This window comes from Euprymna scolopes, chromosome 36, assembly GCF_053919585.1.
Source record: "Euprymna scolopes isolate OS-2025 chromosome 36, ASM5391958v1, whole genome shotgun sequence".
Lineage (NCBI taxonomy): Eukaryota > Metazoa > Mollusca > Cephalopoda > Sepiida > Sepiolidae > Euprymna > Euprymna scolopes.
This window is the reverse complement of record NC_136517.1, coordinates 75364856-75390061: the sequence shown is the minus strand read 5'-3', so window position 1 is coordinate 75390061 and position 25206 is coordinate 75364856. Positions and strand designations below refer to the sequence as shown.

The following is a 25206-nucleotide window of genomic DNA, read 5'->3' as shown; positions in this document are numbered from 1 at the left end:
TTATTATTATTATTATTATTATGTAATTGATGTTTTCTCAAATCGGTATTGTGCAGGTTTTTCTTGTTCTTTGACATGTATTTTTTTTTTCGCAGAATGGAGGAGTGAATCTTTGCCTTGTGAGGTTTATTGAAATAATGATTAATTTAAAAGTAAGAACATGTTGTTAATTAATTAATTAATTAATAATAATAATAATAATAATAATAATAATAATAATAATAATAATAATAATAAAATAGGGAAAAAAGAGAAAGAAATAAGATTTAAGCAGTGTAGGAAATAGAAAAAAAAAGACACTACTGGGTTATGAATAAGGAGTCAACAGGTTCTTAAGTTTTGGAAGAGTCAAAGGTTCAGTCGATATTTATTTTAATTTTCGAAATGGTCGTGGAAAATATTTTTTTTTGTTTCTTTTTTTTTTCGTGGGATTTTTCTCCGGATACGTAATTTGGCAGGAGACATAGGAAAATGTTCTCGTAATGTTATAAGAGAAATCTTTTATCTCGTAGGAGTCATGTGCTTATGGAAACATGTTATAGCGTGACGAAAGATATCATGATCTCTGCATGATCCTAAGATGTGAGATGGGGGCCATGGGGTCACAGGGAGGTTGACCTTCGAGGGCACAAGGATTCGCACCACATGGTATTATTTGTGGATGTTATTTTATTTATTAGATGTTATGATTTATTGGATAATGGTATGACAGTTCCTTTGCCAGTGGGGAGAGCTTAGGATTCCCTTAGTAAATGTGGGCAGTAGAAAATGTAGGTCTTCACCATACATTTTGATAAATAATGGGGGAAGGAATGTTAGAGAATGGATTGAGAAAGAGAGAGAAAGGGAGGTGTGTAAATTATATTGTAGACACGTTGACAGGAAGGGAGGGTCAGCTGATCAGATGTGCATGTGAGCCACGTGATCAGGTTAGTTGGATCGTGGAGATTGGTTTTAGACATAGAAGGTGACGTATGGCTTAACAGTCGTTCCCTCCCCTTCACTGGGGCGGGGGGGTGTCGCTGACGTACACCACACAAGCCAGAGATTCACTTCCGTCCTTCTGCAGTTGACATCTAGAAGGTGAATAAAAAACTATAAAACCAATTCATCGTTTGGAGTGAATAAATCTTCATCCCAAAATAGGTACCAGTGAATAAATCTTCATCCCAGAATAGGTACCAGTTTGTATATCTCAATATATATAAAACACAAGATCTACAGCAGATGTGCTAAGGGTTACATCACGAGATGAATTCAGGTGGACCAACATTGACGACGCATGAAAGTATGTCTCAAAAATACATGTACGACACACACACGCAACGGCATATGAACAAATAGACTGGACCACTAGACGATCACACGATGTTCCCTCGTATTAGATGTAACAATACAACACAATTAGCAATACCAATTCTAAACTCTTCTTCTTAATAAGAAGAATTGCATTTTTTGAAACTCCATGGAATAAGGTTTTTCTTGTTTATATGTGCTCCTTGTCAGATAATTAAAATTTTGTATATCTTGCTAGGAATGGCTTTTGAAATAGACACGCCATTTTATGAGGGGTCGAGGTTGTCAAACTATTTGCCCCAAATTTAACCTTGATATTCGTTATCAGCATACACATCCGCAAAGACTATAATCCCCTCCCCTCAGCCCCAAAAAATGGGGGATGGCAGTGTCGGTCGAAGAGAAGTAGATTTATTTATTACGTGTGCATATAAATCTGGCAGCCACTGCAGTACAGTGCATAATGCATGTTTGTATATCTCAAAAATTATTTGTCTCCGCCAAAGTTAAAAGAGATTGTCTTAATAATCATAGTCGAAAACTTAAAAGTCATCATTTTAAAGAAAATTGGTAAGTTGGTGCTAAGGTAAAAATTTACCAAAAAAAAAAGTTAATGTCTGAGTGTCAATAATGAGTCCGGAAAAGAGAAGTAAAAAACAAATATATAGCAAAGAAGTGTTTCCATAGGCAATGTAATTTAGGGTAAATGTGTAGTTTAGCGGTGTAAATTATTTGACAGACACAAAAATTATAAGAAACCATTTATGTTTATATAGAACACATTAATCGATCCAAAGGCTGAAATAAAATCAGAAAAAATTTCATTTTTATTATTTTTCCATGATTTTTATTAGACTAAATCTATGACAATCGAGTCCGCCATATTGCTTGTAAAATGTGGCCTTTCTAAGGTTTGACAGATTAGCATTTTTAAAGCCAAATTTGCCCTTTTTTATGCTCTTTCATGAAACCATGTTTTAATTAAGAGCATATAAAAGGACAAATTTAGCCTTAACAAGACCAATCTATCAAACTTTAGAAAGACCAAATTTTAAAAGCAATATGCAAAAATTCAATAAGCAAAAATGAAAAAATAATGAAAATGATATTTTTTCTGTTTTTATTTAAACCTTTAGGTCTAATAATGTGTTTTATATAAAGGAAAAATTATAATTTGTTTGTCTGTCACCAAACGAAAACAACAAAAAAAGTAGCATCATGCAAGGGTTGGAAGCAGTTGACATGATAGCAATTGTAGAAAATTATGTAATGAAAATCGTCCACAGTAATAGTAAATGTAAAAAAATGTAATATAAGTATTTAAAAAAATGTCCCAAATTATGAGCATTTTTTTTCAGCATGACTGCATCATGTAGAGAGCGCCACCATATTGGAAAAAATTCTTGAGCATTCGTTTATGTATGAAGAAGTGGATTCTGGAATAATAGAATTGGCTAGTCTTAGTCAATCAGATGAGGCGGATTTTGAGAAGGGAGAATTTATTATTTTTTGAATCGGGTAATGAAAAGATTATGTTATATGTAGGTAGCTAATAACCAGTTACAATGAGTGCAATGAATGTATTGTAGGAAAATGTAGAATAGGTCCCGGTGTCAACTGGTAGCAGTGAGAAGACTAAATATTTATAGAGAAAAATAAGGACTTCTTCCTCTACAGATATAACGATTATGATGGTGTTGCTCTAATCAATCATTTTATCTGTATTATAAAATCACGTTTTCTTCCCTTTCACTTCCGCTAAAATGAAAAAATAATATTCTTCCTCGATCACTTGAAAACTGGTTTTTCTACAAATAAATTGGATTGGGCTTATTTTTGATCGCTTTGTAAACATTACAATTCGAACTACTTCTAATGAGAAAAATAAATCTTATGACCAATTCACCTTTTGAAGCAATCCTTGCATTTGCATTTTTATTTTATATTTTTTTTTCATTTTCCATTTATTTTCCCCATTTCATAAACTCTTTACACTAACTTTTTTGCATATATAATTCGTTTTCATATAATGCAGTTTCAATTTATGTCAGTACCAGCAAATTCATAGCTTTGCTATAATAATTATTTGCAAATATCTTTCCTCTGATGAAAAGAATGCATTCTTTGTAACTCAACGGATTAAGGAAATCTTAATATTACTTTATCAATATACTTTCAAACAATAAATTCTTATAAATTATAATTTAGTCTTTAATTGTGTTCTTTTATGAAAAGCTCTATTTCCTATTGAGCTTTTTTTATTTGGTTGGGATTACTACATAAATATTAAGCTTTTGGGTTTTTTTTTTACATTGGCATAACAACTTATCAAGGCCAGAGACCACTCGATGTGAAGGGTTAAGAGTGTACAGTAGTCAATTGGACAATATAGTAATCGTTAGTAATGGAAATTCGGTAAATTTGTTAATTTAAGTGGAGTGGCTCATCAAGAACTTGTTTACGTTGGACTTGAAGACAATCATATTGTAGTCAGCTGGAAAGCAGGAAAACGGAAGACAATTCCACAGGCGTGCACTTCTAAGAAAGAAGTTTTGTTCGTGGAATCTACGTTTAGGTTTAGGCACAGATAAAGAGTGGGGGGGGGATTATTGATAGTGTTTTCAGCTAGACGAGTGTTTCTTGTGAAAGTTTGGCGAAAGGAGACCATAGATTGAAGCTCAGTCGAGCACTTTCCATGAAAATAACGATAAAGCAGAGATAAACTCGCAACATAACTCCTGTGAGATAGAGGTTAGAGAGAAGAGAAAAGGACATCTCCTACGAGGCTACAAAGTCTATTTTGAACTCTATCAAATCCTTTCTAGCAGCTCCTGCCCATCCTTGAACGTACCTGGCTCTTATATAGATAGAGAATTGCATCAGCAGTGAGATATTTACTGGATCGATAGAAGGATCCCACCATTTTTCCAGCGGACTTGGCAACAGATGTGATGTACGTGTTCCATTTAAGATCAGGAGTAAAAGTGAAGCCCAGAAGCTTGTCAAAACATGAGGCCTCCCCAAGACGAGAGCCATTCATTTCAATTGATGCCAGATGGGGATCAGAACGTTGATAATGTAAAGATAGAAGCTTGGTTTTTGATGCATTAAAAGTAACCAGCCACTCCTTTCCCCATTGTACCACGTGCTCAAGATCAGAGGAGAGAGAATCAGAGAGAACTTGGTCGTTTATGGTCTTAGATGTGCTACCATACAAAAGGCATGCAATAAGTAATGCCTCTGACCCACTTCCCATAGCAGTAAAGCAATGAAACGGCACAGTTATTAGTCTTTCTCGACATAGGAACCACCTAGAGTTATGCATTTCTCCCATTGTTTGATGCAGCTCTGGAGACTGTTTTTGTAGAACACCCCATGTTGGTCCTTCAACCACGACGTGACTTCAGAAAGCAAGGCTGTATCATCTGGGAAACGCTTTCCTTTCAAAAACAACTTCATGGCTGGGAAGAGGTGAAAGTCAGAGGGTGCAAGGTCAGGAGAGTAGGGAGGTGGGGAAGGATTTCATAACCACATGCCCGTGCTTCTGATCTGGCGACATGCGAGTTGTGGACCGGAGCATTGTCCTGCAGGAGGAGGGTACCTTTGCTGATCTTGCCCAGCCTCTTGATTTTGATAGCTTCCCTTAGTTTCCTCAAAAGTGAAGCATAATAGGCTCCTGTAATTGTGGTACCCTTTGCCAGGAAATCTGTCATCACTACTCCGTCCTGGTCCCAGAAGACTGTGAACATGACCTTGCCAGCGGAGGGCTGCACCCTTGCCTTCTTTGGAGATGATGAGTTCAAGTGCTTCCACTGCATTGACTGGGCTTTGGTCTCTGGATCATAGTGATGGACCCAGGTTTCATCCTGTGTAATCAGTCTTTTGAAAAACTTTGACTCATCTTATTGGCACATCTTCAAATTCATCCTCGAGCACTCGACGCGTTCTCGCTTCTGGAATGGTGTGAGCAACCTGGGAATCCATCTGGCAGACACCTTATGCATATGCAAATGGTCATGAATGATAGTTTCCACAGACCCTGTACTAATCTTGACAGCTTGGGCTATTTGGCGAATAGTAATGCGCCAATCTTCCAAAATAGCAGCCTCAACTTGGCAGAAGGGAGGCGACCAGGTCTGGGAGCTGTTTCCACAGACTTCCGGCCATGTTAGATATTCACGATACCAGCGTTTTACAAGGTCATATGATGGGGCATTATCACCATAAGTTTCTGTCATTTCATCAAAAGTCTCCTGTGGTGTGCGTCCTTTCAAATACAAAAACCGGATCACTGCTCGACATTCAACAGGCTCCATTTCACACCTGACTCAGTTCAAACACCTGTAAAACAGAAACCACAATAAGTTCAGAGCTGTAATCTGCTACATAACCCGTAGAAATATCAATCATTGCACATGCAAAATTTCAGTTAAATCAGACACCTGGAAGTGGGTCAGGTGCATTACTTATTGCACGCCCCTCGTAAATGGTAGTGTCATCAGCATAAATGTCTATGAATGATGTAAATATGTGATTTGGAAGATCATTAATATAGATCAGGAAAAGAGTTGGACCCAGGATGGACCCCTGAGGGACTCCAGCATTAATACTGTGAGCTTCTGATTTTTGCCCATCAACTACTACTCTTATGAACCTATCAGAGAAAAATGATTTAATAATTGAGAAGACATTTCCAGCTATACCATAGCTAGAGATCTTGTGAAGTAACCCTTTATGCCATACACTATCAAAGGCCTTTGATATGTCAAGAGCAATAAACTAATTTGTACTTCTGGATTGTGTGTGTGTGTGTGTGTGTGTATATATATATATATATATATATATATATATATATATATATATATATATGTGTGTGTGTGTGTGTGTGTGTGTGTGTTTATGTGTATGTGTATATGCATGTATATATATATATATTTGTATGTATGTATGTATATGTATTTATATATATATATATATATATATATATATTTATATGTACATATGTTTGTATGTACATATGTATACATAAATACGTGTGTGTATATGCATATTTATATATAGGTATATACAGTGCCACCAAAAAGAAAGTCGAAAATTTAAGCGAAATTGATTGTACCTATTTACTGTGCCTCCCCACGGGACAGAGTTAGACACCAGGGTCGTTTTTTTAACGTGGAGAAAAGGTACAAAAATAAAAATTGTCTCAGTCGTGAAGGATTTCTCCTCCGCCGAAAGAGAACAAAAAATGGAAGTGCAGCATCTGAAGAACAGATACTACACTTTGATCTTGACCAAAAGGCCAATATGTAGATTGATTGTAACTGTTTAAACAACCTATACCTAATTTGATTCGTCTTTTATTCCTCTATGATTTTATTTGTTCATATTCGACTTTTAATCACGCCTCTATCCACTGTGCCACGGACCCTGCAAGACATTCACAGCAAGAACTCGTCTCTCTACCACTACAAAAAATTTCTTTTTCTCTGTGTGTAACGTCAAACCGAATTTCCATGAACAGAGTTTTTTTCCAGTAAAGAATAGTGTATTATTTGGATTCATCAGACTACTGTTATCGTCTTGAGTGCCGTTTTCACAACGTTTTGGTCAATGTAATCGCCGACCTTCTTCATGTGTATCTTGTCGAACTCTGAAATATTTCTGTTGAACTCAGGAATTTGGACGGAATTTTGAACAGAATTCTTTATTTAATTGATGGTGATAGCATGCCGACTCCTATATTCTCGAGTTCAACAAGATATACCTGGAGGTCGGAGGTTACGAAACATTTTGAAAATGGCAATCAAGATTAGAACAGTAATCCAATGAATCCAAGTAATACGAATAACCAATTTTCATCTCAAAAATTCATAAACGTAAAGAATAGACTGAATTTCCATGAACAGAGTTTGCTTCCAACAAAGAATAGGACAGTGCAAAATGAGAAAGATGCTTACTTTAAGGTGTAATAAACTGCCATTTATATTCAGACTGGAACATAGTGCGGAGATGCCTTCATCTGTGATGCGGTTGTGGGAAATATCCAGTTTTTGCAGAGTCTTGTTCGATGCCAATGCAGCCGCCATTGCAATGAGGCCTTCAGAACCAAATCCATTATAACTAATATCCAACGTTACTAGTGTACTGTTTTCCTTAAAAAAACAACAAAACCAAAAGGCTTTTAGTGTTTTGTAATGCCGAATATTGATTCTAATTCATTTCTGCTTAGATTAAAACAATGATGCGACAACCACTGATGTATGAAAATGAATGAGAAGCATGAAAAAGAGAATGCTGGAGGAAATGTGGTAAATGATGGTGAGAAATCTCTCAAACTCGCTAACTGACACTATCACTTACTGGGAAGTGTATCTTGGTTTGTCTGTGTTGTGGAGACGTTTCTTGAATAGTTTGTGGAAAAAAAGGGGGATCAATATATCCAGCTTTTGCAGTCTTGTTCGATGCCAATGCAGTCGCCATGGTAATGACGCCTTCACAACCGAATCCATTATAACTAACATGCAAGGTTTGCTCAGATCGCTTACCTTTCAAATTCCTTCTTTGCTCCCTGTTTCACTGACTGCATCAACATGCAGAAATTTAAATGTAATGTGAATAAGCACTGCCTGCCCAACTTCACACTTGATTCTTTATAAATCTTCTCCCTACCAGAGTAGGAGCGACAAATTTTTATGAAATTTTATAAAGGTTTCTTCTTTTGGATTGTTCAGACTGCCGTTCTTATCTTAGGTGTCATTTTTACAATGTTTCAGCCGATGTAAGCTTCGACCTTCTTCAGATGTATCTTGACGATGGCTCTTATTGGTGAACTAGCAGGGGTACCCAGCATTGCCGGGGTGCGTGAAAGTGTAGTAAGGAACCCCAAAAGGTGTTTTTAAAAAAGTGGTATAGCAGAGGGGTTCCCTGGCGTTGCCTGGGTTGAGTAAGGAACCCCAGGAGTAGGCGATTAAAAAAAGATGAATTGGTAGTAGAGGGTGGAGGGAGGGGGCGAAACAACAGTAGGCAGTTTGGGTGGAGAGAAAAAAAAAGAAAAGAAAAAGTGGTAGTAGGCAAGCAGGCTCGAACCTGTAACGGAAGGAGGAAAAAAAACGTGACGTCTTTGCCGATGTCTCCATCGTCCAACCGACAGTTTGGAACGTTGAAATTAAGCAGAGTCAATCCAATCGATACGATGACTTGGAAAAATGGCGGCGCCAAAAAACGATCTCTCTTTGTAGAAAACTGCCTAGTTGAGGGTGAAGGAATTAATGTTTTTGACCAATGTTTCAATATTTGTCGTCCAAAGGGTCGAGCTTTAAAATGATACTTATCTTGTGAAGATCCGTCGCCTCTGTATTTTTTCTATAATTCAAAATATGTGATGTGTTTCTGTTTATGGAAAAAAAAAATGAAACACATTTTCTTTTTTTTTTGCTAACATCTCTATTATATTTCACTTTATCTTTTTGTCCATTCCACTTTTTCTCGGAAACTATTGAGCTAATCTGGCCAAAATTTTGTATAGAGCTTTGTTCCGATAAGGTGCAGTGGACTAAGTATTATGGTATTCGTTCGATCCAGAGTTTAGTGTTTAATGCAAAAAATGATCACAAATTTAATCGTATTCAATCATTGATTTGGCTTAAAGCACTCATTCTACATCCATGGGCAATAACTGTTGACTGCTTTTAAAAAGTCTAGTTTACAAATAAGAACCATTATTGGGATACACCTGGAGAAGGTCGGAGGTTACATCGGCTGAAACGTAAGAATAATCAAGATAGAACAGTAGGTCAAACAATATAAATAAGATGTATCATCAATTCTCATCTCAAAAATTCAATAGTGTTTTTTTTTGTTTTTGATTCTTGTGACATTTTTTTCTATCTTCCCCAAGCCATGTTTTTACTTGGTCAAGTTCAGATGTAATAGGATCAATCAGAATGATCGAAAAAGCAGAATAATAAATAAGCATTATAGTTTAGATGGTAACGAGATGTAGATCAATGAGGTGAGTAGAGTTTGCATTTGGAATGCGAGAGTGATTAATTTGATAATTTCAAGTTTGAGAGGAAAATATATACATCCATTGTTCGATTAATTGAGTTATTTTGCATTAAGGAATATACGAGGGAAAACAATTTTCAGAATTACGGTCACCAATTGAAAAAGAATTAGGGAAAAACAAGAGAACGAAATTTGAAATAAAGGGTGAGCACTGATGTTCCACTGGGTCGAGAGAGCTGACTATTTTTTTTGTTGTTTTATTTTACTTCAGTCGAAGTTCTCAGAAATCAAGGGGCTCACAACCTGAGTCTAACACTTGAACGCTATATGAGATACATCGATATTCGAATGTTCCATTAAAGTTCTTTATCTCTCAAATACTGAATAAAGAAATTTAGAACATAATTTCCCTCTCTCCTATTAAACATTTTCATATGTTGCAGTATGTCTTTCGTTTTAGTTTCTTGGTCTAACTGGATTCCAGGACAAGAATTTATCTAGTCTGGTAGAGTACCCAGGTTCGTGCTATTACTTGAGGTAACATCACTTGGAGAAGGTGCACCATTCCTTGTAAAAGCTTGTAAGTTAGCCATAGAGAGGAGATCTTCTTTAGGCAGCGAGTATTATGTGATCTTGAATATTTGGTCAGGGTTTACTTTTAGGGAAAATTATTCACATGTCAGGTTGTTCTGACAAACCTCTGTACAGAGAGGCCTTAGACACTCGAGGATAGTGTCTAGTAGGCATTCAAGTTCTCTCTAAATATATAGAATTGAGTTTGCTAAGAGAATCTTTTATATGGGCTGAGGGAATTTTTTATATGTTACCACTTGGGAACATTGTCAAGTTAAATATTAACTTACCTTTATACCTTTTGCGATTGCCACAGCGCCTTGATGCCGAAAGTGGTTCCGACTGAGGTCAAGCGTATCCAGTACTGCATTGTTACCTAACATAGAAATAAAAACTTGAATCGGTAATATTGAATCAGTAATATTAAATCAGTAATATTGAATCAGTAATATTAAATCAGTAATATTAAATCGGTAATATTAAATCAGTAATAATAAATCAGTAATAGTGAATCAGTAATATTGAATCAGTAATATTAAATCAGTAATATTAAATCAGTAATATTAAATCAGTAATATTGAATCAGTAATATTGAATCAGTAATATTAAATCAGTAATATTGAATCAGTAATATTGAATCAGTAATATTAAATCAGTAATATTAAATCAGTAATATTGAATCAGTAATATTAAATCAGTAATATTGAATCAGTAATATTAAATCAATAATATTAAATCAGTAATATTGAATCAGTAATATTAAATCAGTAATATTAAATCAGTAATATTGAATCAGTAATATTAAATCAGTAATATTAAATCGGTAATATTAAATCAGTAATAATAAATCAGTAATAGTGAATCAGTAATATTGAATCAGTAATATTAAATCAGTAATATTAAATCAGTAATATTAAATCAGTAATATTGAATCAGTAATATTGAATCAGTAATATTAAATCAGTAATATTGAATCAGTAATATTGAATCAGTAATATTAAATCAGTAATATTAAATCAGTAATATTGAATCAGTAATATTAAATCAGTAATATTGAATCAGTAATATTAAATCAATAATATTAAATCAGTAATATTGAATCAGTAATATTAAATCAGTAATATTAAATCAGTAATATTGAATCAGTAATATTGAATCAGTAATATTAAATCAGTAATATTAAATCAGTAATATTGAATCAGTAATATTAAATCAGTAATATTAAATCGGTAATATTAAATCAGTAATAATAAATCAGTAATAGTGAATCAGTAATATTGAATCAGTAATATTGAATCAGTAATATTAAATCAGTAATATTAAATCAGTAATATTGAATCAGTAATATTGAATCAGTAATATTAAATCAGTAATATTGAATCAGTAATATTGAATCAGTAATATTAAATCAGTAATATTAAATCAGTAATATTGAATCAGTAATATTAAATCAGTAATATTGAATCAATAATACAGTTAATTTTACTTTAAACTACTGTAGCAGCAATATCATACATGTCAATATATGGAATACTCACGTTGACATACCAATTCTCATTAGATCACAAAAATGAAGCAATGTTGAGCCTGGTTAGTACCAGATGGGTGACCAATTTGAGAATACCAGGTGCTGCATGTAGGAGCACCTCCCTACAAGAGTTGCACTGTCAGCTTCCCTAACGGAGATATACCTAACAGGGATACAATGGGGACTGCTTATGAATTCATATTTCCAAAAAAAGATGGTTAAACCCGTCTAGAGTTAGTGTCACAGTTTCAGTTTTTATGTCAATGACAGATTTTTCAGAAATTGTTTATGAGCAATAATAAATGTGTATTCATTCTTTTGCGGACTGTTATCCTCATCTTTATAGTTGTTGTTTGGCCTGCTCATTCTCTGGCCTTCTTCAGGTGATTAACTGTGACGGGATAGTAATGCTGAGTCTTGTAACTGTATCCCCAGTAATTACTGCCTTCCATAGTTGTTGTTGTCTCACCACGGTTTGGCCGACTAATCCTCTGGCCTGCTTTGGGTAGGATGTAGTGTCTAGTAGGCATTCAAGATTGCACCAAGGATCCCGAAGGAAGGCCGGAGGATGAGTTGGCTGAACCATGATGAAACAACAACCATGAAGATAAGGATAATAGACTGCAAAAAAAAAAAAAAATGGATACACAAATTATGAAGTCTCATCTCAAAGGATTAAAAAAAAATAATAATATACAATAATAAATTATTATTTTTTTTTAAGATTCGTACCTAATGAATCATTTGGACTTGTAAATTTTTATGATTTGAAATAATCAGCCCAAGCAGTATATCACAGTTATTATTTTAGTAAGGGGGGGGGCAATACAGTTTTAACAAAAGGGCTAGAATAATATGATGGTGTCTTCATTCATGCTGAACGCCCACAGCATGCCCAGCAACAATATATTACATATTAAAGATTCCGCTGTGGAATTTCCACATGTCCAGCTAGTAATAAAATATTTTATCGATTTTTTTAAGATTCGTACCTAATGAACCATTTGGACTTGTATTTTTGATAATTTGAATTATTTGGAATATTGTTTTCATCGTTAGTGTTATTTTCACAACATTTCGATTAATACTGCCCTGTGCTGTGGCTAAACAGACCAAATCTGCAATGATATACATTCACATAAGACACTCTGCATAATCACATTGGTATTTGCTCACAGACATACCGGCAATCTCCTTTTGCATCGTGTTCTGCAGTCCTGAAGGAAAATTGTGGAAACCAAGAAAATGTCTTACCATTAAGGCGTCCACATGTATGTGCGTCATGTGCAATCAAACTGTCAGGAGAGAAAGGGTGGAGAAAGAATCAAAATGGTGGCGACCACAACTTTTATAACTAGTGGTTTCGCAAAGTGACTCAAAATCTCGTTGCTCATGTTCAAAATATTGCTGCTCGACTGCATAAAAGGAGGTTGTGCAGACACTGTTGTATGAGAATCCTTGGAGACTGTTGTTGTGTATTACGGAGTCACTTTGCTGTTTCTCCTTTTTTTTTTATTAATCTTTTTCCTTCTTTTTTTTTATTTTGTCACATTTTTGGAGTTGTGTATTGGCTAACTATCGTGATATTCCTAATTTTTATGCATTTCCTAATTAGCTTAGTAGACTCTGTTTATTGCTAACGGTTTTATAACCATGTCTTAATAAAGTGAAAAAGATGTAACCTCCGACTTTTTTCAGGTGTATCTTGTCGAACTCAGAATCTTTCTGCTGCATAGTACATGGGTGGAAGCGAAAAGAATGAAATTCAGGAAGAATAAATAAAGACTTGGTCAGAGATGGGTTAGTTTTATAAGCGGCCCAATAGAAGGTTATACCAATGATGATGATGATGATAATTCATAAAATTGGTTATGTTTCTGAATTTTTTAGATGAGCATTGATAACTTGTATTCTTGTAAATTGTAAACATATTTTTTTTTTTTTTATACCTGAAATGCATTTATTCCGACTACAATTTTATTTATCATCTTGCCTGCACTAAATGTTCAACCCTCAACTTCCCAAAGGATTTTGCTTAGAATTGGGTTTTATCTTTTACATTATCCGTTATGCCATTTGTCCTTGCAAGAACAAAAAGATTGCCAAGTTCGATAAGACACACTTTCGATAAGACACACCCAAAGAAGTTAAGAAAATTAAACGAGTCTTCTTTTTTTTTTTTATTTATTTTTTTTTTTGTTCGGTTCAGGCATTAAAAAAATATTTTTTTATATGATAATAACATATCTTAACTACTGACGTTTGACATAACTATGTTTGACACACCGGTTCCCATTAGATCACTGAAGTTAAGCAACGGTGAACCTGGCCAGTATCAGATGGGTAACCATTTGGAACTTCCAGGTGCTGTATGTGCTCTCTACTTATCTCAGCATTGCTTCCAGTCGTGCTGGACTTCTCCTTGCCACTGGACTCAAACAATGCTGATTCAGGAGATGTGTGGTTGGATATTGCACAACCCTTGCCTCACAATTACACACGCAGCTGCCCCTACAGGGAGTATCCTTTGTCTTTCAAGACTTAATGGAGGTATCGATAACTATTGATTTTAACATTATATCAATGTATTACAGTTTGTAGATGGGGAAAGTAGAGGTTTATATTTTCAAAAGAAAGTAGACGTAGTGTGTCTAATAGTTATAAGTAATTATCTCCCTTAGTTCTAATAAGGAGCGATAATTTTTTCATTGACCTTGCTCCATAAATAGAAACGAAGTATGTGTGTATGTGTGTGTGTGTGTGTGTTTTTTTTTTTCAAACTATGACGAAAAGAGTTGTTTATAGGCCACTCGATTTAGTGTTAAAACTTTTCAGTAACACCCTTTTAAGGAATGTATTAAAATTGGTGAAATGTTTCACTACTCAAGCCAGTTTACATACTTCGTTTATACATTTTTTTTTTTTTTGTTTATTTATTGCATTTTCACCTCAAACAAGGCACAGTGCCACTTTGATGTAGGGGCTACTACGGGGGACATAATTTGCAGGGATACTATGTAGGGAGTTGAGCAGCAAGAAGTCTGTTTACGTTACACTTGAACTTCTGCATGTCAGTACAGTCCGAGAAGCAGGAACGCAGAAGGGAATTCCATTTAAGTTAACAAGTTTATGGGATTTCCATTACTAACGATTACTAAATTGTCCAATTGACTACTGTACATCCCTTAACCCTTATCGTCGAGTGGCCGCTTGGCTTTGATAATTGGTGATGCCTATGTAAAAAAAAAAAAAAAGTCTAGCAATTCTGTGGAAAAAACTATTAAAGTAAAAACCTTTCTTACATCTAAGGATTTCTACTGTGTGGGGGTGGGATCTTGTTGTTTGTCAGGTTTGTCAGGGTGTTTATGTCAAGGAGGGACAAGGGCTTGTAGTTTGTTGGAGCATCTACCATTAAAATACTTGTAAAACAGGCAGAGGGGGCAACATTTCATCGGTGGGACAGCAGTTGGAGCTTAGCTGATAATACGGGACCTATTAGGTTGGCTACTCTCTTTAAAACCCTGTCTAAGTGTGAGATATTAATAGCAGATGCACCAAATGCACAAAATGTGACAACAATACTTCAAATGGTGGCCTTGTAGAAGTACAGGATACTCTCAGGCGTAAGTAACTCTCTAGCATGGTAGAGAGAGCCCACCTTCTTTGCAGCAGCCTTGGCAATGCCCTCAATGTATTTGTTCCAACCCATGTTCCCCATGAATGTTAAGCCGAGAAGTTTGAATGAAATACTTTCAGGTAATGTATAATACGCCATGGTTATTAGTGGTTGAGAAGGTTTCTTGTAATTATTAAAGGAAAGAAGTTTAGTCTTAGCAGCACTGAATGTTGCCATCCATTTTTGTACCTATTCAACTACAGACTGGAGGCTTTCCTCTAGGGTTTCCGCCATTGCATTGTATATGTGTTCATTCATTTTCCCCTCGTGTCTGTTATAAAGTGTGGTAACTTTTTTTTTTTTTTTTACACAGAAATCACCACTTATCAAGGCCTGAAAGCCACTCGAGGGTAAGGGTTGATGGGTATACATTAGTCAATGTGATTATAGTATAGTAAACATAAGTAGTGGAAATTTTGTAAATTGGATTACTTAGGGGGATGGTTTATCAAGAACTTGTTTACGTTGGATTTGAAGACAATCAGATTGTAGTCAGCTGGAAAGAAGACAATCGGAACAGAGTTCCACAGGCTTGAAGTTCTAATAAAGAAGCTTTGTTCATGGAATCTGCGTTTAGGTTTAGGCACAGATAAAGAGTGGGGGAAGTTATTGATAGTGGTTTCAGCTAGACAAGTGTTTTTCGTGAAGGTTTGGCGAGGGGGGACCATAGATTGAAGCTCAGATGAGCACTTGCCATGAAAATAATGATAAAGTAGAGACAGGCTCGCAACATCTCTTCTGTGGTTGCAGGGAAGAGAAAAGCTACGAAGTCTATTTTGAACTCTGTCAAGGCAGGATAAGCTGCTTCCAGCAGCTCCTTCCCAGATGTGGCAACAATACTTCAGCATTGACCGACCCTTGCTTTTATATAGGTAGAGAATCGCATCAAGAGTAAGATATCTACTGGAGCGGTAGAGGGATCCCACCATTTTTCCAGTGACCTTGGCAATGGATGTGATATACGCATTTCATTTCACGTCAGGAGTAATGGTCAAGCCCAGAAGTTTGTCAAAACATGAAGCCTTTCCTACACAAGAGCCATACATTTCAACTGATGCCAGATTGGAATCAGAATGTAGATGGTGTAGAGATAGAAGCTTGGTTTTAGATGCATTAAAAGTAACCAGCCACCTCTTTCCCCATTTTACTACATGCTCAAGATCAGAGGAGAGAGAATCAGAGAGAACTTGGTCGTTTACGGTCTTTGATGTAGTGTCGTGAGCACAAATATCTACGAATGATGTAAGGATGTGATTTGGAAGATCATTAATGAAGAGAGTTGGGCCCAGGATGGACCTCTGAGGGACTCCAGCATTAATACTGAGAGCTTCTGATTTCTGCCCATCAACCACTATTCTTATGAATCTATCAGAGAGAAATAATTTAATAATTGAGAAGACATTTCTAGCTATACCATAGTTGGAGATCTTTTGAAGTAGACCTTTATGCCATACCTTATCAAAGGCCTTTGATATGTCAAGTGCGATTGCCCTAGAGAAGATCTACTAATCCTATGAGATATAACTGTAAGCACGTCTGCTGTAGATCTAGTAGAATGGAAACCATATTGAACATTAGCAAATATACCCATCTCGAAGACAATTTCATCAGGGAGGTCATTTATGAATATCAGGAATAATAAATACGTACCCAAATTGTCACCGATTGCTTTTGCTGTTTGGTGCTCCAATTCGTTTGCTGCTAATTGGAGTTCCCTGATTGATGGATGTTGCTGTCGAAGTGAACCAAAAATAGAATAGCAAAAAGAGAGTCCTTCAAGAACAGAAATATTTGTTAATGCTATCAGATTTATATCAGGTATTTAATATGGCTGTATGCAATGCAGAAAAATACAATACTTCAAAATTATCTATTTTTTCAGTAAATCGCACTGTTACAGCACATTTTTATTCACTTACTGTTAATAAAATCAGAGTTGCTAGAAAATATGGTACTTGTGGAACATAACGAGATTTTAAAAAATTGCATTTTATGTAGAAACACAATTATGTACTTCCATGGCATGTCAAAATTAGAAAAATTCTCCAAATTAATGTTTGAGTAGAAGATCTGCTAGAATTATTTTTTACAAAATATCATGGATATTAGCAGTTCACCATTTTTATATTTTGAGATGGCAGATTTGTCAAATCATAGATTGCAGTTACCTCCCCTGGATTTTAAGAACTCTTCAACATTAACAAATACAATAAAACTTTTACAATTCGATATATTTTATTTCTACTTGATTATTTTTCGTATTTTTTGGAAGTTTTACTAATTTCGACATGACATGTAAGTACGTAAACATGTTTTTTTTTTCTTGCTTTTATACCTAAAATGCATTTATTTGAAAACCCATTATACTGCACAAGCACTGAAAATATTTTGATATTTTGGAAGAAACTTTCTCTTTATTAGAAAACCCATTACACTGCACAAGCACTGAAAATATTTTGATATTTTGGAAGAAACTTTCTCTTTATTAGAAAACCCATTACACTGCACAAGCACTGAAAATATTTTGATATTTTGGAAGAAACTTTCCCTTCATTAAATAAAAAAAGAAAAGAAAAACAAAAAAACGTTCTTTCTGTTCCAAGAGAAATGTGACACAAGGGTTGGAAAGTGAGATTGAAGAGTCAGTGCTCCCAAAGAGAAACTCTCTGACCTACCAAAAAATGGCTGGACAGCTCTGTCGGCATTCTCCATGAGGGTGCCTCAGGTGATTAACAATTAACTAACCCCTGGTCAAAGAGAGAAGATAAAGCCTAGGAGGGTAGATCTTGTAGAACTACACAGGGCCAGCTACATACCGCAATCTCAACAGAGAAAAGGTTATTTTAAAAATAGCCTCGACTCTGTTGATTTTGGTACTGTGGAAAATCTGGCTGTGAAACGTCCAAGATATAAAATAAAGGCTGCCAGGTTCAAAGAAAAATATAAATTTAAGCAGAATATATTTAAAATCTTTAAAAGAAATCAAACACCCGACCAGCTGAGCAACATGCAAGGGGGGGGGGGCAAGAAGATGAACCCCCACCAACATATGCAGAAGTTGAATAAACAATTAGAGACTTGAAGGCAGGCAAATCTCCAGGAATAGATGATCTTCCAGCTGAACTTTTGAAGAAAGGATACAACAACATCATCCAATGCAGCGATTTGGAAACAAAAAGAATGGCTGTCTGACTGGAGAACATCAATATTCGTCACATTTCTGAAAAAGGCGACACATTTGAATGTAGCAACAACCAAATTATCATCTTGTGTCACAGTAATAAAATAATATTAAAATCATAGCATAGAGCAGACTGGTTTCAGGCCAGGAGAAAAAACTAGAGACCAAATACTCAACCTTAACAAAACATACAGACGAATAGGTGCTGGAGAAGACTGGACCATGCCAAAGTCTGCTGGACAACCTCAATGACAGGAAATTGCGATTTTTGAGACATGTGGCCAGAATAGACTCTTTGGTACAACTCCTGGCAAAAGAGGATGTGAAATACCAAAAACAAGAATGTTAGACAACGTGAAAGACATCGCGGACATTAGCATGGCTGAGTTGCTCACAATGGTGCAGAAATGGATTCAATGGTGACGATATGTAAAGAGTGCCATGGCTGGTCAGTAATGACTAAGACTGGGACAACAGAATATTCTCAGCACCCTTTTGACTCTTGAGTATACATCCGACACACTTAGACACAGTTAATCAACCGAGAATCACAGCACTCTATATAAAAACATATAAGATGTCAACGGATATACACTCGAGAGTCAAAACAATGAAGAGAATATGCTGTTGTCACAATTGTTGCAATATTTTGGATGTGTAATGGGGTAGTTATTTGCTGCCCACCTCGGCAAAATGTGGCACAAGGCCGGAAAGTGGGGATCCAGCAGGCGCCCCTAAAGGAGGGGCACTCCTGCAATTATAAAATTTGCCTGAGTAACCCCGTCGGCATTCCCCGGTAGGGGCGTCTCAGGCAGTAAGCAATGAACTTACTCCACCGGAAAGCCCACTGGCAAGGCCTGGGAGGGTGGACCTCCTAGGTATTACCCAGGCGACGTACCTCAATCCAACAGGTTCTGGGCCAGTTCCCAGACCCACACCTGTTGGGCTGAGTGTCAAGTGACAAATCCTTGACGAGTACTACTACCCTGTCTCCCTGCAGCCGAAGCCGCTAGGAGACACATACCATCCTAACGACATGTAATGGGGTAGCTATTTATTTGGTGTCCACCACACCAAAATGTGGCACAAGGCCGGAAGGTGGAAATAGGCAAGCTCCTCTAAAGGGGGGCACTCTTGCCTCATCAAAAATTACCTAGCCACCCCCGTCGGCATTCCCCAGTAGGGGCACTCAGGCGACAAGCAATTAACTTGCCTCACTGGAAAGACCAGTGGCAAGGCCTTTCGACCCAAACAGATTAAAAAGCTTACCCTATCTCTGAATACCCTTTATGTAAAATTTCAAATGTTTAGACCAGAAATTGGCTGGGTAATTTGGTAGAGACCAAAGAGGTCAAATTTTTTGAAACTTTGACCCCAATTTTGACCTCTTAGCGTTTATTTTTTGGGCTCAAATCAAATTAAAAGTTTGATCCATGTCCAAGTAACGTACATTTAAAATTACAAGTGCTTAGACCCAAAATTGGCGAAGGAGTTTGGTAGAGTTTTCAAAGGTCAAATCGTTGAACTTTTACCCCTTGACAGCCAAATATCTGACTGAAAACCGATTAAAAAGATTTTGAATTAAATAAGATACGTATTATACATGTTTGAAACAAAAACAACACATTGTTACAAAATAAACAGACATTTATTTTGTTTGAAATTTACGTTAAAATTCATAAATATATTTCGAAGGAAACCTTCATCTTCAGTATGTCTTTTTTTTTTTTTTTTCCATGTTGTTGATAAAGCAGAGAATTAGCAAATATAAGTCCGTTTGGTGTTTCTACGGTAGTTTTTAAGTTTAACTTATATTTGCTGATTCTCTGCTCCATCAACAACATGGCAAAAAAAAAAAAAAAAATGACATACTGACGATGAAGGTTTCCTTCGAAATATATTTATGAACTTTAACATAAATTTCAAACAAAATAAATGTCTATTTATTTTGTAACAATGCGTTGTTTTGGCTTCAAACGTATATAATACGTATCTTATTTAATTCAAATTCAACCAGCGCTTCTAAGGAACAAAATCTTAATGTAAAAAGATTGTTCCAAATCTCACTACCCCTTATGTTAAATCTCGAGTCTGTAGACTGAAAATTGACAGAGTAGTTTGGCAGGGAAATGTACACACACAGACACACAAAGAGACAGACAGACAATTTCACTTTTATAGATATATAGATATGTGTGTGTGTGCGTGTGTGTGTGTGTGTGTGTGTGTGTGTGTGTGTGTGTGCGTGTGTGTGTTAATACTCATCTATAGTAAATATGATAAAAATATTGAATTAAGAATGATCTTTCTAAGTCGATGATGAATTTATTTAGATAGCTTAAAAGAGAGATTTTTCTAATTAACAAAGAAAAAAATTGTTTTTCGTTTTAATTAAAAATAAAGTCAATAAAATCTCGACGTACATACCAAAACGAAAGCCAATAATTGTGCACTTGTGTCACCAAATCCATTTCCTAAAAGAGAAGAAGAAATCAAATACTTCTTTATATTTATTCAATTCTTTATGCGGGTAACATGCTGCTCTTTTAACTTTCATTCGCCACCTCGGCATAAACATCCCCAACTAACCCGATAAGCAGCAAAATCCCAACCCTTCACTGTAGAGGTCCCCAGGTTATTCCCTCAAACTGCTTCGGAATCCTCATCCTGTTCTATCTTCCCTGACTGTACTAACATGCAGAAATTTAAATGTAAAGTGAACAGATATTTCACTGCTCAACTCCCCACGTAGAGTGTTCCTGTAAGCATGGTCCTCAATTCACAATAGGCCATATATTTCAGTGATAATGTGCCTTATATGTATTATTTTTAATTGGAATTCATTATTTCTTAATTTATTTATTGCGGACTGTTATCCTCATCTTTCTTAGCTGTTGTTTCACGACATTTCGGCCAACTATTCCTCTGGCCTTCATCAATCATTAGGTTGTTTGCTCAGCAACCAACAAGGCTAATATGCTTGCCAGTCGGTTTGCCTCAAACTCCACACTGGACTCTTCCAACCACTTCCTGCCTGACTTTCCTTTGCGGACAGACGCCACGCTAGACGATTTAAAAATCACCCCTGCTCAGGTGCATGCTACCATAAAAAATCTTGACACATCAAAAGCATGTGGACCCGATCTCATCCCAACTGTGCTATTAAAAAAGTGCTCAGCCGAAGTAGCTCCAGTTCTCTCCAAACTCTACAACAAATGCCTTAATGAATCTTGCTTTCCGGGCTGTTGGAAAACTGCTTCTGTGGTACCAGTATTCCAGAATTCTGGCGAAAGAACTGACCCATCAAATTATCGCCCCATTAGCCTCCTTCCACTTCTCGGCAAAATATTTGAGATCATAATTACCCATGCTCTAGTCCATCACCTTACAGATGCTAAACTTCTGACTGACAAACAATATGGATTTAGACAAGCCCGTTCCACAGCTGACATCCTCACTGTAATCTCTGAATGTATATACCATTCACTGAACTAAGCGGGGGAGGGCAGAGTGGTAGCTCTAGGTATATCTAGGCTTTTGACAGGGTATGGCATGAGGGTCTCCTCAGGAAAATTAGATCATAGGGTATCACTGGTAGAATACTTAACATAATTAAATCCTTCTTAGATAAGAGAAAAATCCAGGTTGTCCTCAGCGGTCGTACATCTAAACAATATGATATAAATGCGGGAGTGCCTCAGGGGTCTATCCTTGGACCTCTATTGTTCCTAATATTCATTAATGACTTCCCTGACAAAATTGCCTCTGAGATGGGTATATATGCTGATGACACCTCACTCTATAACAGGCATGAAAGGAAAACAAATGAACACATATCTAAAGAAATGGCAAAAACACTAGAGGATGACCTCCAATCTGTAGTGGAATGGGGACAAAAATGGATGGTCACATTCAATGATGCCAAGACTAAACTGGCTTCCTGCAATAATTACAAGAAACCTTCTCTGCCACCAATAGCAATGGCCAATAACTCTTTATCTGAGAGTACATCTTTCAAACTGCTTGGCCTAACGTTCACAGGAAACATGAGTTGGAACAATTACATTGAAAGCATTGCCAGGGCCACTGCGAAGAAGGTAGGTTCTCTCTACCGTGATAGAAAACTACTAACACCCGAAAGTATCCTGTACCTCTATAAGCCATCATTCGCCCATATATGGAGTATTGCTGTCACATTAGGGCTGGTGCATCTGCTACTATTCTCTCGCTCCTAGACAAGGTTCAAAAGAGAGTCGCCAATCTGATAGGCCCTGAACTGGCATCTAAGCTTCAGCTTCTGTCCCATCGACGAAATGTTGCATCCCTTTGCCTGTTCTACAAGTATTTTAATGGCGAATGCTCTGGTGAACTGCAGACACTTGTGCCTCCATGGTGTAGACACCCTCGACAAACACGACTGGCAGCTAAATCCCACCCCCACACAGTAGAGATCCCTAGATGTAAAAGATCTTTCTACTCTAGTAGTTTCTTCCCCAGAACTGCTAGACTCTGGAATTCCATTCCAGGTTCCTGCTTCCCTAACTGTACTGACATGCAGAAGTTCAAGTGCAACGTGAACCGACATCTTGTTGCCCAAATTCCAACATAGTGCCCCAGTAGTTGCTGCCCCTGATAGTAGCCCCCTACATCAAAGTGGCAATATGCCTTGTTTGAGGTGAAAATGTAAAAAAAAAAAAAAAGGTGGTAACCGCAACGGGATAGGAACTGAATCTCCTAACTGCATTCTCAGCCATTACTGCCATCCATCCGTGGTGCAGATGATAGAGACATTGAATCTCTATGGTTACAGATGGGAATTGTCTGAAGATAGGGGTTTCATCCTACCCAAAGCCGGCCAGAGACTTTCTTGGTCAAAACGTGGTGAGACGACAACAACTATGGATGGCAGTGATTGCTGAGAATGCAGTTAGGAGATTCAGAGTTCCTATCTCGTCACGGTTACCACTTGATGAAGACCAGAGGAGTAGTTGGCCGAAACGTCGTGAAACAACATCTAAGAAAGATGAGGATAATAGTCCGCAGTAAATAAATTAACAACTTGTTTGGAATGAATAGAAATAATAATAAAAAAAACGGTTTTGTTGTATTTCAATCTAAGTTCTGCATTCTATAATTATAGATGGACTTGTATATAAACATCCGATTTGATGATGAACCATGTTAAATTGATTACTATTAGTGTTGGGACGATTAATCGGAATCGGGAATAAAAAAAAATCGAGACTTTTTGGGGTATCGGAATCGGAAAAATTAGTGCATATTTTCCAATGCCAAAACGATTCCTTTAATTATCTTTTTTATTTGATTTTGTTAAAAACAAAACTCCACTGCTGGTAGTAATAATAAATATTTATTGATTTTAAACCATCAGTAAAAAAAGTATTTTTAAATCATCAGTAAAAAAAGTATTTTTAAATCATCAGTAAAAAAAGTATTTTTAAACCATCAGTAAAAAAAGTATTTTTAAATCATCAGTAAAAAAAAGTATTTTTAAATCATCAGTAAAAAAAGTATTTTTAAATCATCAGTAAAAAAAGTATTTCTAAACCATCAGTAAAAAAAGTATTTTTAAATCATTAGTAAAAAAAGTATTTTTAAATCATCAGTAAAAAAAGTATTTTTAAATCATCAGTAAAAAAAAGTATTTTTAAATCATCAGTAAAAAAAGTATTTTTAAATCATCAGTAAAAAAGTATTTTTAAACCATCAGTAAAAAAAGTATTTTTAAATCATCAGTAAAAAAAGTATTTTTAAATCATCAGTAAAAAAAGTATTTTTAAACCATCAGTAAAAAAAAGTATTTTTAAATCATCAGTAAAAAAAGTATTTTTAAATCATCAGTAAAAAAAGTATTTTTAAATCATCAGTAAAAAAAGTATTTCTAAACCATCAGTAAAAAAAAGTATTTTTAAACCATCAGTAAAAAAAAGTATTTTTAAATCATCAGTAAAAAAAGTATTTTTAAATCATCAGTAAAAAAAGTATTTTTAAATCATCAGTAAAAAAAGTATTTCTAAACCATCAGTAAAAAAAAGTATTTTTAAATCATCAGTAAAAAAAGTATTTCTAAACCATCAGTAAAAAAAAGTATTTTTAAATCATCAGTAAAAAAAGTATTTTTAAATCATCAGTAAAAAAAGTATTTTTAAATCATCAGTAAAAAAAGTATTTTTAAATCATCAGTAAAAAAAGTATTTTTAAACCATCAGTAAAAAAAGTATTTTTAAACCATCAGTAAAAAAGTATTTTTAAACCATCAGTAAAAAAAGTATTTTTAAATCATCAGTAAAAAAAGTATTTTTAAATCATCAGTAAAAAAAGTATTTTTAAATCATCAGTAAAAAAAGTATTTTTAAATCATCAGTAAAAAAAGTATTTTTAAACCATCAGTAAAAAAAGTATTTTTAAATCATCAGTAAAAAAGTATTTTTAAACCATCAGTAAAAAAAGTATTTTTAAATCATCAGTAAAAAAAGTATTTTTAAATCATCAGTAAAAAAAGTATTTTTAAATCATCAGTAAAAAAAGTATTTTTAAATCATCAGTAAAAAAAGTATTTTTAAACCATCAGTAAAAAAAGTATTTTTAAATCATCAGTAAAAAAAGTATTTTTAAATCATCAGTAAAAAAAGTATTTTTAAATCATCAGTAAAAAAAGTATTTTTAAATCATCAGTAAAAAAGTATTTTTAAATCATCAGTAAAAAAAGTATTTTTAAATCATCAGTAAAAAAGTATTTTTAAACCATCAGTAAAAAAAGTATTTTTAAATCATCAGTAAAAAAAGTATTTTTAAATCATCAGTAAAAAAAGTATTTTTAAACCATCAGTAAAAAAAAGTATTTTTAAATCATCAGTAAAAAAAGTATTTTTAAATCGTCAGTAAAAAAAGTATTTTTAAACCATCAGTAAAAAAAGTATTTTT

General features: G+C 35.2%; 1 protein-coding gene across 4 annotated transcripts in view; it reads right to left on the bottom strand.

Moving 5' to 3' along the window:
* LOC145260612 (uncharacterized) overlaps positions 1–25206 on the bottom strand; it is a 160368-nt gene that overhangs the window by 8625 nt on the left and 126537 nt on the right. For 2 of the 4 annotated variants that reach the window (XM_080118908.1, XM_080118909.1), the window contains exons 6-10: positions 20689–20735; positions 18439–18568; positions 16731–16812; positions 10167–10252; positions 7254–7448 (exon numbers count right to left, since the gene is read on the bottom strand). In XM_080118908.1, the coding sequence (XP_079975034.1) occupies positions 7254–7448; positions 10167–10252; positions 16731–16812; positions 18439–18568; positions 20689–20735 (540 nt within the window). The remainder of the gene's footprint in view (positions 1–7253; positions 7449–10166; positions 10253–16730; positions 16813–18438; positions 18569–20688; positions 20736–25206) is intronic. The other 2 variants (XM_080118910.1, XM_080118911.1) reach the window with 1 other exon arrangement.